The 16,236-nt window shown below is 43.6% G+C and overlaps 1 protein-coding gene across 3 annotated transcripts in view; it reads left to right on the forward strand.

Annotated features, from left to right (window-relative positions):
- The window catches only part of FSTL4 (follistatin like 4), a 705,580-nt gene that overhangs the window by 22,877 nt on the left and 666,467 nt on the right, over positions 1 to 16,236 (forward strand). For all 3 annotated transcript variants that reach the window (XM_053297769.1, XM_053297770.1, XM_053297774.1), the window contains exon 3: positions 8,415 to 8,448. In XM_053297769.1, coding sequence (XP_053153744.1) covers positions 8,415 to 8,448 — 34 coding nt within the window. The remainder of the gene's footprint in view (positions 1 to 8,414; positions 8,449 to 16,236) is intronic.

Below are 16,236 nucleotides of genomic sequence, written 5' to 3' on the forward strand. Positions count from 1 at the left end.
GGGATTTCTTAATGATATCCATTCTTTTAACCATGTCAAACAAACAGCATCAAAATACAACCTTAAATCAGGCAGGGTAAGACCACCTCTTTCTTTAGCATCTGTTAAATTTTTAAATTTAATTCTTGGTCTTTTCCCTTGCCAAACAAATTTGGTTATGTCCTTTTGCCATTGCTTGAAACAAGTTAAAGTGTTAATTATAGGAATAGTCTGAAAAAGAAACAACATTTTAGGTAAAACATTCATCTTCACAACTGAAATTCTTCCCATTAAAAATAAGTTCATTCTAGTCCATCTTTGCAAGTCGGTTTTTACTGTATTCCATATTTTGATATAATTATTTCAAAACAACAAAGAGTTTTTGTTTGTCAACCAGACGCCCAAATATTTAATTTTCTTCTCCACTTTCAGTTCACTTGTTTCAAAGCAGTTTTTAGCATAGCCTTGAGTTGCTACCCTAAGCCAGTTCAATATGAACGACCTAAATGAGAGTTCAGCAAGAACATCGCCTGCTAAAAATATTCCATGCTTCAGAATGCTCCAGTAGGCTGTGGAGAACAAATATAACTCCTTGTAGTTCAGGAAAGACAATGTTCTTGCTTTTTTGAACATGAATAACTTGCAGCAATGAAACTATAACCAGCAAAGCTCCTTCCTCAAGCAACCCTAAAAATCCAAGAATGTTCAGTACCTGTCAGGATTGTCCTGTGCTGTACTTCAGATATTTCCAGTGAAATAAGAGTCATAAGAACTTACTTAACAACACTTGTCTAGTGCCAGACACTTCCTGACAGGTATGGTCAGATTTCACATAAGCATCCTTCCAGGACCATGACACCTCACATAAATGGCTACTCTGTTTTGTGAACAATGAACAGCCAGTGCTGGCTGCCAGCATGACTTACAAGTAGAGTCAGGGAAGTGATAAAAGGGAAGATGACTTCCTTCAGAAAATGGAAGTTCTACCCAAATGAAGAGAACAGAAAGGAATATAAACTCTGAAAAGAAATGCAAGGAGACTATGAGGCGATTCTCACGATCGCCAAAAAGCAGGCTAAGAGAGCCTAGCCTGCTTTTTAGCGATCATGTGCTGCAATGAGAGCTGCACGGTTACCAGCAGCAAACCTCGCTAATCCCCCCTCCCCTTAGTCGAGGTTAATGGAGTGAATGCATTTTGCTTGTTTGTCGCTGTGGCACGAGGATTTCCAAAATTGTGGCGAATACTGGCCTACTTTAGAGGGCTGTGTAAGCAGTTTTTCCTGTGCTGGTATGTTTCCCAGACTATGGGAAACACCTATATCGGGCAGCAGCAATATAGGAAGATGCTAAAAGGCATCTTCTCATACTGCGCGGGAGGAGGCAATGGTCAACCCCTCCTGTGTTCTACCAAAGACAACCACAGGACTCTGTGGGCGCCAGGAGTTGACACAGACTTGATGGCACAGCTTTACTTTAAATCGAGATAGTACTGGGTTATGCTGTTGTAGAATAATCCACTCCACCAAAACATAGGAAGAGGGAGAGGTTCTTTCCTGCATCCCTCTAAAATCTGACACTGCATTCTAATAGTACTTTCCTTATCAGCAGAAGCCACACTTCAACATTAATCAAGAGCTGGTAACACACAGTGGCCATTGTTTTTTCAGCTTGACAGCTGGAGGCAGTCTTTCATAACAGCAGAAAAGCTATTTGTGTCGAGAAGTTGTCAAATTGTATCAGGGTTCACCCAGGTGTCTGAAGTGCTTCTGTGCTGTGCAGCAGTTCACGTGAAATCAAGCTATGCAGTAGCTTCATAAGACAGCATTGCCAATTTTTTTTTAACAAGCATTAAAGAAAAAACATTTTAATGATGGCAGTTCACACCTGGTTATACTACAGCTACCTCCTTTAGGAAATTCAGTTATATGGCAGCCAATGACTTGAGAACAATGCTCTTCAAAAGAGCATATGATAGTGACTTTGGCATAAACAATGATTTCATGTATTTTAAATTCAATTAGATGGCATTAAAAAGAGGGATAATAGATGCTAAAAGTGAGGACTGATGGAGAACGGTGGTGCATGCTATTAGCTAAATGACATTCAAAATGATGTTGAGAACCATGTTCATGAAAAGGTTTGGCGAAGTGAATTAAAATCTTGAAACAAAGTACCCACATCAAAACATGTGATTTATGCCTTAGTGAAATTAGATTTTTAGTTACAGTAATGTGCAATCATAAAAAGATGCCCAGAAAATAAGCTCCATTTATGATCATCTATTTGAAATCTTCAGTGCAAAACTATTCTACCTGAGACAACACATCCAAATGCTTCAGTACCATTTCTGTCAAAGCAGTTTTGTCCTGGATTCTCATGTCATCAAACATCTCTAAGAGAAATGTGAAGGATTTCAGATAACTGGGAACAAACTTTTTTTCCTGTTTAAAAATACTTGAATATTTAGATTTCCCCTCCCCCTACTCTGTACATCTTAAAACTATATATAAACAAAACCAGAACATTTACTTATAACAATACTAATGGTATAGAATGGAAGGGCTAGGAACTACAGCAGCAAAACCCCTTGCAGGATAAAGACACAAACTCATAACAGTGAACAAGGCTTACAAGTTTGGGACTATTGTACTCGAAGGATCAGGACTTGCATGCACAGATCTGGAGACATATTGCAGTGCTGAAGCTGACTATTTATGCTGTATAGTTTAAAATGGATTTTCTGACCAAGCCTCCCCCACCCGCCCTCTGCCATTTGGTTGTGGCTATCCATTCAAACTGGCCTGCTGCAAAGTGTGAACAGGAGTTCATTTGTTTTGGGGAGGGGGGCAAAGTGTTTGTGTGCCTGCTGTGCATGCACACATCTGCTGCTCCACATTAATCCAGCCATGCATCCAGAGTGGGAAATCTGCCCCCTTTTCCTCCATGACCAGTTGGATGTGGGTCCAAAAAACATATATTCAGTCAGCAAGGATCCTGTAAGTCTTGGCCTCTTTTGGTGGCTTTGGTCACAACCCTGTAACCAAACGATCTGCAATAAAAACAACAACAACAACAACAATTTATATACCACTTTTCAACAAAAGTTTCCAAAGCAGTTTACATAGAGAAATAAATAAGATAGCTCCCTGTCCTCAAAGGGCTCACAATCTAAACTGTACCATGAGATAGACACCATCAACAGTCACTGAAAGTACTGTGCTGGGGTGGATAGGGCCAGTTACTCTCCCTCTGCTAAATAAAGATAATTACTATGTATAAAAGGTTCCTCTTTGCCCAGTTAGCAGGGGTTACTGCAGGCATAATCCACACAATACCTTTTGTTGGAATCTCCTTTCTGCTTAAGGCCTAGTCCACTTAAGGCTTGCATTGCTTCTACTTGCATACCACAAACATCTTTTCCTAGAGCGGTATACCACTGCTTTCCTTGCCACCTTTGCACCATCTGGGAGAGGTGATTTTTCAAAATTTGCCTGTGCCCACTGATAACCTGCCAATGTTGCCACATTCTCCCACGAGAATTCCATTCAGTTCCAAGCTGCCTCTTCTCCTCCAAGCGATGTGTTCTTGCAGAGCTTTTCTGGAGAGTGTGGGATGCTCCAGCCTTTAAGGGCTCTGGCACAAAAACATATACACAGGGGGAAAGGGGAAAGCTACATATGTGATCCTCTTGCACCTCCACATTCTTTTTAAGCATACATGCTTTTTGGGATGTTAGCCACTGTTGGTTATTGTTACTGTGATAGTCTATTCAGTGTTGCATCTCTATAGCTAAATAAAAATGTGTGTGTCTGTGTATGTGTGTGCGCATGTGCATGTGTATGCTTCTGCAGGTTTTATTGCCCTATAGCAAGTAGGGATGTGCATGGACTGAGGTGGTGTGGTCTGACACCAGGGCGGGGGTTCCTACTTTAAGGGCGAGGGGGTTGTACTCCCCCTCCCGCCGCTTTACTCCCTCCGGCGCTCCATGTCTCAGAGAAATTTTCTGGGTGGCATCGTTCCTCCCTGCAGCCCCTGCCCCCTTGTTGACCGGTAAAAGTGGAAGTAAATTCTGCGCATGCGCCCAACGCGCAGCGTGTGCACGCAACGTGTGACGTTTGTGGTGGGCGCCAGCATTGGCTGCCTGAGCAGAAGTTACTTCCGCTTTTACCCGTCAACAAGGGGGCAGGGGCGGCAGGGAGGAATGCCGCTGCCCTGAAAATTTCTCTGAGAAATGGAGCGCTGGAGGGGGGAAAGCGGCGGGAGGGGTGAGTACACCCCCCCACTTAAAGAGAGACCCCGCCCACGGAGTCGGACCACTGGACCGGGCCACTTCGGAATCGGTTTGCAGGCCTCGAACATGGCCTGCGGACCAGTTCATGCACACCACTAATAGCAAGCCTATGCTTTCATCCTCTACATGATTGTTTTTATACTATACGCAAAGCACTATTTTTTGTTTTGCTTTGTGATCCGCAGAGGATTGTTTCATCATTGTTTCATCAAAAAAGTATATTAACAAGCAGTATAAACCTCATGAAGGTTTGGAGATATGGGTAGCTTGGGAAAGTTCCACTTTTCCATAAGGGAAAAAATTGGCCTATAATTTCATTCTTAGTAATCCTATATAATAAAGCCCTTGCGTGTGTGCCCGTGTCTCTGGTGTCTGCGTCCGTGTCTCCCTCGGCTGATCTGGGCATGCGCGGAGCGCCAAGGGAGACACGACCGCAGGCACCAGGCGGCCTTGTTGCCCGGTTGGTCGCCCGGCTGCGGGGAGGCTGGAGGCGGCGCCTGCGGGACCGGCCAGGCTGTGGGGAGGGCAGCGGCGGCGGCGGCAGGACCAGCCCTGCCGCAGGGAAAGCCGAGGCAGCGGTGGTGGGTCTGGCCTGGCTGCGGGGAGGGGAGAAATGGCGGCGGCGCATCCGACCCGACCGCAGGAAAGGGAAAGGCGGTGGCGGGTCCGGCCCAGCCGCAGGAAAGGAAGAGACGACGGCGACGGGACCAGACCCGACCCGGAAGGGAGAGAAACGGTGGCGGCAGGACCGGCCTACTAGCGCCTGTTATTTTAACGGGCTTAAAAATACTAGTACATCATAATCATACTGGGAAGAAATAGGCTTTAATTTCTTTTTATGCCCTAGTTTAGAAGTTTTGATCAAGGCAGTGATAGTGTGTGCATGAGACAAACATGCCACTCTCCTCCAAATTAATCTACTTAAAATAACTACCAGCCCATTATTCTGTAATCATAATCACGAAGGTGAATTTGAGTTGCAGATTTTTATATTAGGAAAAACTCCACCCAGGTCCAGAGTCAATTATCACAGTGAGTTTAAGCTCATCTGTTTTGATTGTTTTTAATGTTGTTTTAGAGCATTGTTTTAAAAAAATTTAAATTGTTGTGTTTTAAATTTCTTGTTTTTGTTTTTATCTGTTGTAAACCGCCCAGAGACATAAGTTTTGGGCGGTATAAAAACATGTTAAATAAATAAATAAATAAACAAATCTGTTTGGGTCTCGGGACCAGGTCTTTGCTGTGCCTGCTTGTAAACTATGGAATCTACTCCCCACAGAAGTTTAATTATGCTAATGACCTCCAAGAGAGCCCATAAAACTCTTAATTTTTAAAAAAGGCCTTGTCTTCAAGGGTTTTTAAAATTTTAACTGTTTTAGGAACGTAGGATAGGAAGCTGCCTTATACTGTGTCGGACCATTGGTCCACCTAGCTCAGTATTATCTACAGCATTGTAGCTGGAGGTGATGGGAGTTGATATTCAGCAACATCTGGAGTTGGGAGATGGAGTCAGCAGCACAGGTTGGGAACTCCTATGTTTGCCATAGGTTGGAAGAAAGGTTTTGCAGAGCTGTGATGTGGCAGGTGTCCGTTCTAGTGTGGGTAGGGTTGCACCTTTTTACATAGGAAGGCCATATGGAAAAGAGAATAGGTCTCATGTACCTTCAAGAGATTTTATTTATTTATTTGACACATTTCTACACCGCCATACTTGCAGATCTCTGGGTGCTTTACTATTTTAAAAGCACAACAATAAATGCGCAGAATAAATAAATGCAGCTTGTCATGCATAGGAAAGAAAAGCTGCACCAAGTGTTCAAGGTACAGGAGACCTGCCCTCTTTTTCCATATGGCAGCTCTACTTTTGCACCAGGGGTGCATAACTGGAGCACCTGGGCAAGACATGATGTTGGCCAAAGCTATGAGGGCTGAATCCCATGCTGCACAAAGCTTGACATGCCAAGTTATTACTTGGAAATATCATGCCGCTGTTTTCAGAGGAAGATAGAGAGATGGGGAAAGAGTTTGGGAGAGGGAGAGGCAGGCCACCATTGCACATAACACCAAACCAAAGGCAAACTCACCTTCAGTTTTCCCACTGTGTGTCTGGCTGCCGCCATGGCCCCGCTCAACCCACCTCCTACGTCTGACATCAGACGCAGGGGCTGGCCATGTTCCCACGTCTGATGTCAGATGTGGGAGCGTGGTCTGGCTTGCAAACAGGGCCACACTGTCCCATTTGGAAGCTAGATCAGGGCCAGCGCTGCGTTTGCTGTGCGGCCAGAAGCAGCTCTCCCTGAGGGATTTAACTCCCAAATGGGGGAGTTAATTTAAATGAGAGAGCCAAATGGGAGAGCCATTTAGCTCCCAAATGGGGGCCATGCTTGGGAACTAAACCAGCCCCTCGTCTGACGACAGACACGAGGGGCATGTCGGGGCTGCGAGGTGGCCCGGGTTATTTGAACCCGGTCATCCAATGGTGGCTACGCCCCTGATCAGAACCACAGTTCCCAGACCACACTGTGGTTCTGATCTTGCCTGCAAACCTCAGAATGAACCCTCAGATTGTCATGAGTTTCACTCACCCTACCGAGAGTCTGTTCCCTGCAGCTTGATGAATGCATTGTAAATTAACTCCAAACCGGAGCAACAGAAGGAATCTGCTCCTGTAGGCTGTCATGCTATTGGCTAGTGAACATTGTACTTCCAGGGTTGGAAGAAGCCCGTGCAGCCAGTCCCGCCCCCACTTCCAGTTCCCAGACAGGGATCTTGATCATCTGAGAGCGCACAGGAGTGGAGGGGGGGAGGCAAACTGTGGGTCTGCTGGACCCATGGTTTGTTGTGGAGGGAGAGGGAGACTAGGAGAGGGAGACTGAGAGTAACTCCAGACAGTAACCAGTAGCAAAGGCAAGCAGGCACTCTTTTCTCTATCCTGCTCACAGAGTTTCTCTCCCCTCTCCCCCTTGTTTTGTACCCCCTGTCTGTGTCTTACAGGAGTATGCATATCACAAGTTGAGAATCCATGAGCCATATTCAGACAGTATGTTCCATGAGTGTATAGCTGTGTGAATCACTATACCTGTCCTGTGTTTATCTTAAAAATGAAGCTGGGTAGAGACCCCTCAAATGCCTGGTACAGATAGGACGTACAGGTGAAACTTGGAAAATTAGAATATCGTGCAAAAGTCCATTAATTTCAGTAATGCAAATTAAAAGGTGAAACTGATATATGAGACAGACGCATTACATGCAAAGCGAGATAAGTCAAGCCTTAATTTGTTATAATTGTGATGATCATGGCGTACAGCTCATGAGAACCCCAAATCCACAATCCCAGAAAATTAGAATATTACATGGAACCAAGAAGACAAGGATTGTAGAATAGAACAATATCGGACCTCTGAAAAGTATAAGCATGCATATGTATTCAGTACTTGGTTTGGGCCCCTTTTGCAGCAATTACTGCCTCAGTGCGGCGTGGCATGGATGCTATCAGCCTGTGGCACTGATGAGGTGTTATGGAAGACCAGGATGCTTCATTAGCGGCCTTCAGCTCTTCTGCATTGTTTGGTCTCATGTCTCTCATCCTTCTCTTGGCAATGCCCCATAGATTCTCTATGGGGTCAGGTCAGGCGAGTTTGCTGGCCAATCAAGCACAGTACACTGTATACTTTTCAGAGGTCCGATATTGTTCTATTCTACAATCCTTGTCTTCTTGGTTCCATGTAATATTCTAATTTTCTGGGATTGTGGATTTGGGGTTTTCATGAGCTGTACGCCATGATCATCACAATTATAACAAACTAAGGCTTGACTTATCTCGCTTTGCATGTAATGCGTCTGTCTCATATATCAGTTTCACCTTTTAATTTGCATTACTGAAATTAATGGACTTTTGCACGATATTCTAATTTTCCGAGTTTCACCTGTATACTGCTGTACCTCCATTCAAAATAATATGTGAATAACTGTACCTGTGTACACTGAGCACTGTGTGCTTGCATTGTGTACAAGTGTTCGACATAGTGTCTGAATAGGGCTATGGTGTAGGTGACTTCTGAAGAATGAGCCATATGTATAAGCACAGTGGATATTATCATCTTTCTGAATAATACATATATGTATAAATTATTTTTCCTTACAGGAATCCAGAAGCTTTGAAGTCACACGAAGAAAAGGTAAGCAATTTTACTCTTCTGATATCAGTGATCTTGGGACTACAAGCTGCAGAAAATATGAACTTACATGCTTAAAATAGGCTTCTAATCTAAATGCTTACTATAGAAATGTTTAAAAATATATTCTTCAGATGCTTGCTTGAAGCGAGATTTGTCTTTATCTTATAGAATGATGCTATGCTGTGATCTGGATTTGTTTTATTGGATAAAACCTTTCACTCTCTGTTAATAACCAATATAACTGATTAGGTTCTACTTCATGACCATAGATTTCTTTGAACTGATATGGTAAGCTCCACATGCATGATCGATGATATTCTCTGAAAATTCATTATGTAAAGGGAAACAATAAGAATATTCATTTAAAGGACACTGGTAGATCAATGACTATAGACCATAGTGTTCATTTGGTGCATATTTATAAATAACATCCTGTCCCGATGAGCTGGTATACTAATTCACCTCATCTAAATGTAACATTTTTGGCAATTGCTGAAAACAGAGTTCCGTGACTAAGCAGAAATCCTGTTCCATTTAACCTGCAGGGGTTGTTTTAATATATATAATATATGGTCGTGTGAAAAAGTTTGCTATGTAACCAGCGGCATAGCAAGGTTGCAGTGGGCCCTGTGGCAAATGGTCAGTGGACCCCTCCCCCCCAACCTTCTTCCTCAGAGAGGCATGAGGGGAACAGCTGGCAGGCCCCCTCCCTCAGGGGTCCAGAAACACCCCCCCATTCAATTATAGCTCTGCATATAATGTTATTATATGCAGTATAATAAAACTCTAGTTATATTAAAAGGGGTTTATTACAGTCCTGACTCCTGACAGTGGTGTAGTCGCAAATTCAGAAGTGGTGCAGCCCACATGGTCACACCCACCCCAGCATTTATGTTTAATAAACATTTTTTTAAAAGTTTACTATGTTTTTCTTTCAGATTGGGGAGAAATATTTTCCTCACACAAACTTTAACACCTCCTGAATTTTCTCCGCTCAGTCATGATACCAAAATAAGCTTCTACACTAGGTTATGTTGAAGAATCTGCACTAAATGCTTTCCACACATCTGACTGTGCCACTTTAGTCTGGACTGAATTGGTGAAATGGAGATGGGGAGGCAGGCTCTTGCCTTGCAGTAGGTGGGCCTGGATTTTTGGCCTGGCACTAAAGGCACCAAGCTGTGAACAGCAAGCTTTTAAGTTCTCCTGGAGAACCTGAAAACTTGGTGCTTAAGACTTTGTTGTGGATTTTTAAATTTTTTTGTTAATGGCTCATGACTACAAACATGGCTGTCCTTAGAGAGCCCTGGTGGGGTGCAGGGCCCAGGGCAAATCAGCCAGTGCGGGGCCCCCTTCCAGTTTATTTTAATGGGGGTTAAATTAGTGGAGCCTGGGGCGGTCGCCCTGCTTGCCTTACCCTAAGGACAGCCCTGACTACCACCTATGATTTTTGTGTTTGTAAATGTTGCTTTTGAGCTTATCTGATTCTAGAAGGAAGATGTGCTAGTTGTCTAGAAGTCTTTTCAGTAAAAGCCACAAATGCCCTATGTGATGTTTGTCATCTGTATTGCTCCAGAGCAGTCTGTCTTTGACTAGTACATGAGTCGATAAAATGCAGAAAGGTTAAAACGTCAGAGCAGGCTGTGGTTTGTAATTGTAGTCTGTGTCTGTCTATATCCATTGCCATGAACCAACCATTCGCTTTACTTTAACTTTCATTGGGAGAGAGCAGGAAACACAACAAATGTACTAAGCAGCTGTTTTTATTCAGCTCTTGTCAACTGCCTCTCAAGTTAAAACCAAAAGGTTATCGGCAAAATGTCCCAGACAGTTGTGTGATTGCTTTGTGATTGATGGTTGTCTAAAGACTGGGAAAGACTCATGAAGCGCTGACTAATAGCAAGCAACTTTCAAAATGCATTCTTACAAGCCTGTGGTTGCAGGCAGTGAATTGAGACTCAGGGTGAGGACAATGTGAAATAAAGGATTTCGGTTATGGTGGCACACAAGATCAGGGGCACAACTGAGACAATATGTTTAGGAAACCCTCAGATTTCCCTGCTCTACTATTAATTGGCAAGCGACTCAAACTGTGCTTTATTAATAGAGACAGCTGGCTGAAAATCATTCAACAGAGTTCATTCTATTTACTGTTAACTTTTTTGTTTAGCAGATGTTTCCTGAGATGTCTAATCTATCCCTGTATAGATGTGAAGTGGAAAACAGATCTCTATTAAGGAGATTACTGCAATTCCCAGTTCTGTCTAAATAATATTTTGAACTAGGCTGTAAAACATCAGGTATACATTTTCTTGTAATTGAAGGGTGCCATATGGGCATGTACTCTGTTATGTACTCCATTACAATAAGTTCAAAAAAGGAAAAAACTTTGACTGTAGCTGAACAGACACAGAAAACACAGAAAAATCTTAGCATCTTTTCTTAAAGAACTCTGCTGTAGGAGTGCATAGAACTGGTTTTATTTGAATAGAACCAGCCCGGATCAACTGGTTTGGACTCAAACCAAGTTGGACCACCAAAAAGGGGGTGCTAGCCTGAGTTTGAGCTGAACTGGCCTGGTTCTAACTGAACCAGTTCAGTGGTTTGAGGAGCCATGCTTGCAAAGAGGAATCTGATGAGTCAAAGGGGAGGAACCCTGTCTGCCTAAAATGAACTCCTAATAGGGTCAGCAAGAGGGCACCTCATAGTTGGCTATGTGGTGTGGTGGTGAGGCTCCATCAAATCCCCTGGACTGGGCCTGGCACTCCCATGCAACCCAGTTCTGGCTTCTGTGCATGTGCAGAGGCTGGAACTGGGCTGCGCTGGAGTGCTGATCCCAGTCTTGGGTGTTTGGAGGAGCCATGCTGCCACACCACACTGCTAACTACAAGGTGCTCTCTCAGTGCCCCTATTAGGAGTTCTTTTTAGGCAGGGTTTTCCCCTTTGCTTGTAAAGAGGAAGCCTCACTGGATTCCCCTTTACAAGCATGCTTCCTCCAGCCAAATTGCACTGGTTCTAAACTGGTTTGGCCCAGTTTGAGCCTCGGACTAATATGGGGGCCGGTTCTACTCTAACCAGCTCACAGGCTGGGGGTGGGAGCAGTTTGAATTTGAACCACCAGAATCGATTCTGTGCACACCCTTACTCTGCTGCACAGAATCTGAAACGTCAACTTGGCAATGCCTACCTAAGACCTATTCTGCATCAGTTGCATTTGTATTGTAATACATTCTTTGTTGAAAGACCTATTTTTACACTTATATCCATCTTTACTGGCCCTTCGTCCCAAGATATTGGTGCCTGTAATATCCATTGCACACCTGTCTAGCTTATTTAGGAAATGTATAACAGAAGTATAGACACCAGTGTTAATGGAATTGACCTGGGGTGTTTGGTTGGCACCCCTAATGTTCGGGCTGTCTGGGGAATTAGCTGTTAAAGGGGGTCAGCTCCAACAGTGTTAATTTGTGCAAACATTTGGACTCAAGAAATGACTGGATTGAGACAGAATATAGTTTCAAAAGTAATATGAGAATTTATTTGAGGGGATATGGGAAAAGAATTGTGTGGCTAAAACAATAAAACTACGTTACTAAGAAAACTAACTACAATGAAGCGTTTCTAACTTAAAAGAGAAAATATTTCCAAATAGACCAACTACAGTGAGGCATTTTAGCGTAAGGTCTAATTGTGTAAGTTTCCCAGACAGGCCACAGAAAGAGACTTGAGAAAGAGAGAGATGGGGTTGGATTTATGAAAGGGGAGCAGAAATAGTTTTGGAGTCCAAGGAGGGGCAAAGGCTAATTCATCAGATTCACTTGATCTGGATGACAAGATTTCTGGGCGGCAGAATCTCACTTCTCTGAGTGGTGGAAAGCAGGAGGGGTGCAAGGATTAGTATAAGGAGGAATGCCCACGAGAATGGCTTCACTGTGGGTCAAGCTTCCTATAGGTGTGAGGCAAGCGAGACTGGCACAAGGATCCATCCAACCTTCAAGCTCTTTGTAGGTTGCAGGAGAGCATATGAAATGCTCAATGGGGTCCCAAGTATAACATACAAGGGAGCACGAAAGCTTCTAGATGGAATCCCAAGTGGAGCACAAGAGAGTGTTTGTTGCAATGGAGTCCCAGGTGTCAAGACCAAAGGAGCACTTGTTGGAGTCCTGAGTGAGAGGCACAGGGGAGCACGAAGATCGTGGGGAGCAGCTGATGGAGTCCCAAATAGGGAGCACACTGAATCATGGAACTGGGGATACTTATATCCCAAAATGTGCCTTGGAGGCACATTCCTACTGTCATGCTTTGCTGTCTAGAATTGTCTGGGTGGACCTGAGTGGAATGCATTGTTATTGATGGTTCTTCCTGGGTCTGACAATGTGGGGATCACCTTTTTTGCACAAGGCTGATTGTGATGAAAATCAGAGTATGCAGGTGCATGAAAGAATATCCGTGCTGGGAAGGACTCTCCAGTAATCCTATCAATAATTTCAATGGGTACACCTCTAGGCCCACGTCACTGACTCATCTCCTTTGTGATGGGGAGAACATTACTTCACCGTCTTAACTGCTTCTCCCCATGCTTGGCATAATATGCTTGTTAGCTATCTCCTGTGAAAGGAAGGGAGGGAAGCAAGGTGGTTCACTCTAAGTTTAGAGTGATCTTGGAGTTAACTCTCTATAATTAACTCTGGAGTCTACTTAGCTGGGACCCCAACATAAGGAGGGGCATGGATCTGGTCCTCATTCCAATTTGCTTTGTTTGTAGCCAAATCTAGGGGTGACTAGCCCACTGCCAACAAGTGATCTGTCCCCTTGTGTACTATAAACCGAGAGTTCACATTGCAGTACAGTGCCTGAGCATATCCAAAGTGCAATCTCCACGCCTAGAGATGCAATTGCAAAAAGGGAGGCTCTGTGAACTGGGTAGAATAAGTGTGGCTGGTAACAACAGTATAGTAATTGCAGAGACATGGCATATTATAAGATAGTAGTGGTCATATCCCAAGCCTAATTATCATTTCTAGATGCTGTCCCTGTCTGTGGGTTGGAATTGAAAACAATTCCAACTGTTTTTACAGAAATGGGAGTGGTGCTTCCACAGACAATAGACGTTCAGAGATTTGGATGAGCTAGTTTAGGCCATCATTGCCCAAGATACACACACTTCTCTGATAAAGATCCTTCCACAGGGTTTCTGGGCACCTAGTTCCAGCTGCATTAGGGTAAGCTTCAAGTATGACCTAAGCTGCTACAATAAAAGTAAAGTGTGACGTCAAGTTGATTTCGACTCCTGGTGCCCACAGAGCCCTGTGGTTTTCTTTAGTAGAATACAGGAGGGGTTTACCATTGCCTCCTCCCGCAGTATGAGATGATGCCTTTCAGCATCTGCCTATATCGCTGCTGCCTGGTATAGGTGTTTCCCATAGTCTGGGAAACATACCAGCAGGGATTCGAACTGGCAACCTTCTGCTTGTTAGTCAAGCATTTCCCTGCTGCACCACTTAAGGTGGCCTAAGCTGCTACAATAGGTTTGCATATATTTTGATATATTGAGAACACCTCATCTTGGGCCAGCCTTTCACTTAGCATGTGAAAGACTGGCTGTTCATCTCCTCATGTAGCCCTTCAAAAGTATCCAAAGGCTACCAACACCCTTATACAAGGCTCTGTCACTTTAAGCACATCATTCTTAATTTTTACATCCCTTGGGTGGGGTGGGGGTGGGGGTAGCATGATTTTTCCATCACCAGTAGAGATGCTGGCAAACATCTCCAAGATCGGAAGATCGGAAAAAACCTGCCCCATAGGAAAGAGAGCTTTTCAGGTCCCTGCTTTTGTTTCTAGCATGGATTTAAAACCATGCTAGAGAAGAATTGATTGCTTTCCTCCCCATCACCAACACACCCTCGGCCAAAACAGTTATTACAGCAGAAGTGAGTTTGTCCATCTTTGCTCCCGGTGCAAACCCACTAGTGTAAGCATTGCCTGCTCTTTTAAAAACAAACAAACCATGACACAATAATATTGCTGGGAATCCAGTAAATGTATATGCTGAAGGTCTTAACCATGTTTAATGTTTTAACAACAACAAAAGATGGTTTAACTATTATTAGATTTAAAAGTTTCTTATACATCTTACAGAAAGAGAAACACAGATCAGCTTTTTTGGCTGTTGCATGTGAGGATAGCTGTCAAAGAAACAAGAAAATAGAGTCTCCACTCCCACAAGCATTTGCAGTTGTAGTCATATTTTGTTTCATTGTGTTTGCTTCCACTAAAACACCTTTTTTTCAATCATATCTGTCAAAGCAAGCACCCTTGAATTGTAGACAGCAACGCAAACAGTAGATGTGAAGAGATTCTTCTGTGCCAGGCTGAACTCTGCCTATCTGTAATCAAAGTGTGTTTGGAGATTTACAAGCAGTGGCACAGAAGTCAAGAGCAGAATGTTACCAAGTATAGTAAATATATGGCTGGACAGAGGGAATAAGTGGAGGCGTCACTAAACTAGAGGGGGAAGGGTTTTTTAAATCAGTGCTTGACACAGAGGACCAGTCTCTGGGCCCATAGTAATTCTATCTATAATACACTTCAGACAGAAAAACACACCCAGAGAGAGATAATTGTTTCATATCCATGTGCTAAGTACAAGATCTCGATACTGTGAAACCAATTAGCCAGTTTGGAGTCCTTTCTTACAATAATGCTTTCATCTGGAAATGTCAAATCCATATAACAGACTTGAGGGCTTGGTTGCTAACAGAGAAAAAGATATGGTGGGCCTAAAAGAAACATGGTGGAATAGTGAGAACCAGTGGGACACTGTTATCCCTGGTTAGAAACTCTATAGAAAGGACAGGGAGGGGCGCCTTGGAGGTGGAGTAGCACTGTATGTTAAAGAAGGAAGAGAATCTAACTAGGTAGAAAACCTAGGTGGACTGGAGTCCTCCACAGAAACCCTGTGGGTGACAATACAAGGCCTGAAAGGAAATGTGCTACTGGGGACGTGCTATCGCCCTCCGGATCAAAATGCCGACAGTGACTGGGAGTTGCAGGAGGAAATCATGGAGGCATCAAGGAGAGGCAGGCCAGTAATAATGTGTGACTTCAATTACCCACACATAGACTGGGGAAATTCACAGGTAATGACAAAGAGGTCAAATTTCTACATACGCTGAATGACTGTGCCCTAGAACAGTTGGTCCTAGAACCAACCAGAGAGAAGGCAGCCTTGGAATTAATCCTGAGTGGCACCCAGGAGCTGGTGCATGATGTCAGTGTCATCTACCCTTTAGAGAAAAGTGACCATAGTGTGATCAAATTCAGCATACATGTGGCGGGGGGAAATCACCAAGGAAGTCTAACACAGACACTTTGAATTTCAGAAGCGAAAACTTCTCCAAAATGAGGAGTATGGTGAAAAGAAAACTGAACGGGAAAATCAGGAGAGTCACTTCACTCCAGAATGCATGGAGTTTACTCAAAACCATAATACTAGAGCCCAGTTAGATTGAATATCCGCCTTGAGCCATTTTGGAAGGGCGGGATATAAATCAAATAAATAAATAAATAAAATCCAAAAGGAGGAAAGGTACCACTAAGTCCCGGAGTGTGCCAGCATGGCTAACAGGTAATGTCAAGGAAGCCATAAAATGGAGGAAGACTTCCTTCTAAAATTGGAAGGCCTGTCCAAATGAAGAGAACAGAAAGAAATGCAAGGTGACAATAAGGGAGGCAAAAAGAGAGTTGGAGGAACATTTAGCTAAAAGCATCAAGGGGAATAACAAA

Source organism: Hemicordylus capensis, chromosome 2 (assembly GCF_027244095.1).
Source record: "Hemicordylus capensis ecotype Gifberg chromosome 2, rHemCap1.1.pri, whole genome shotgun sequence".
In the NCBI taxonomy this organism is placed as follows: Eukaryota; Metazoa; Chordata; class Lepidosauria; order Squamata; family Cordylidae; genus Hemicordylus; species Hemicordylus capensis.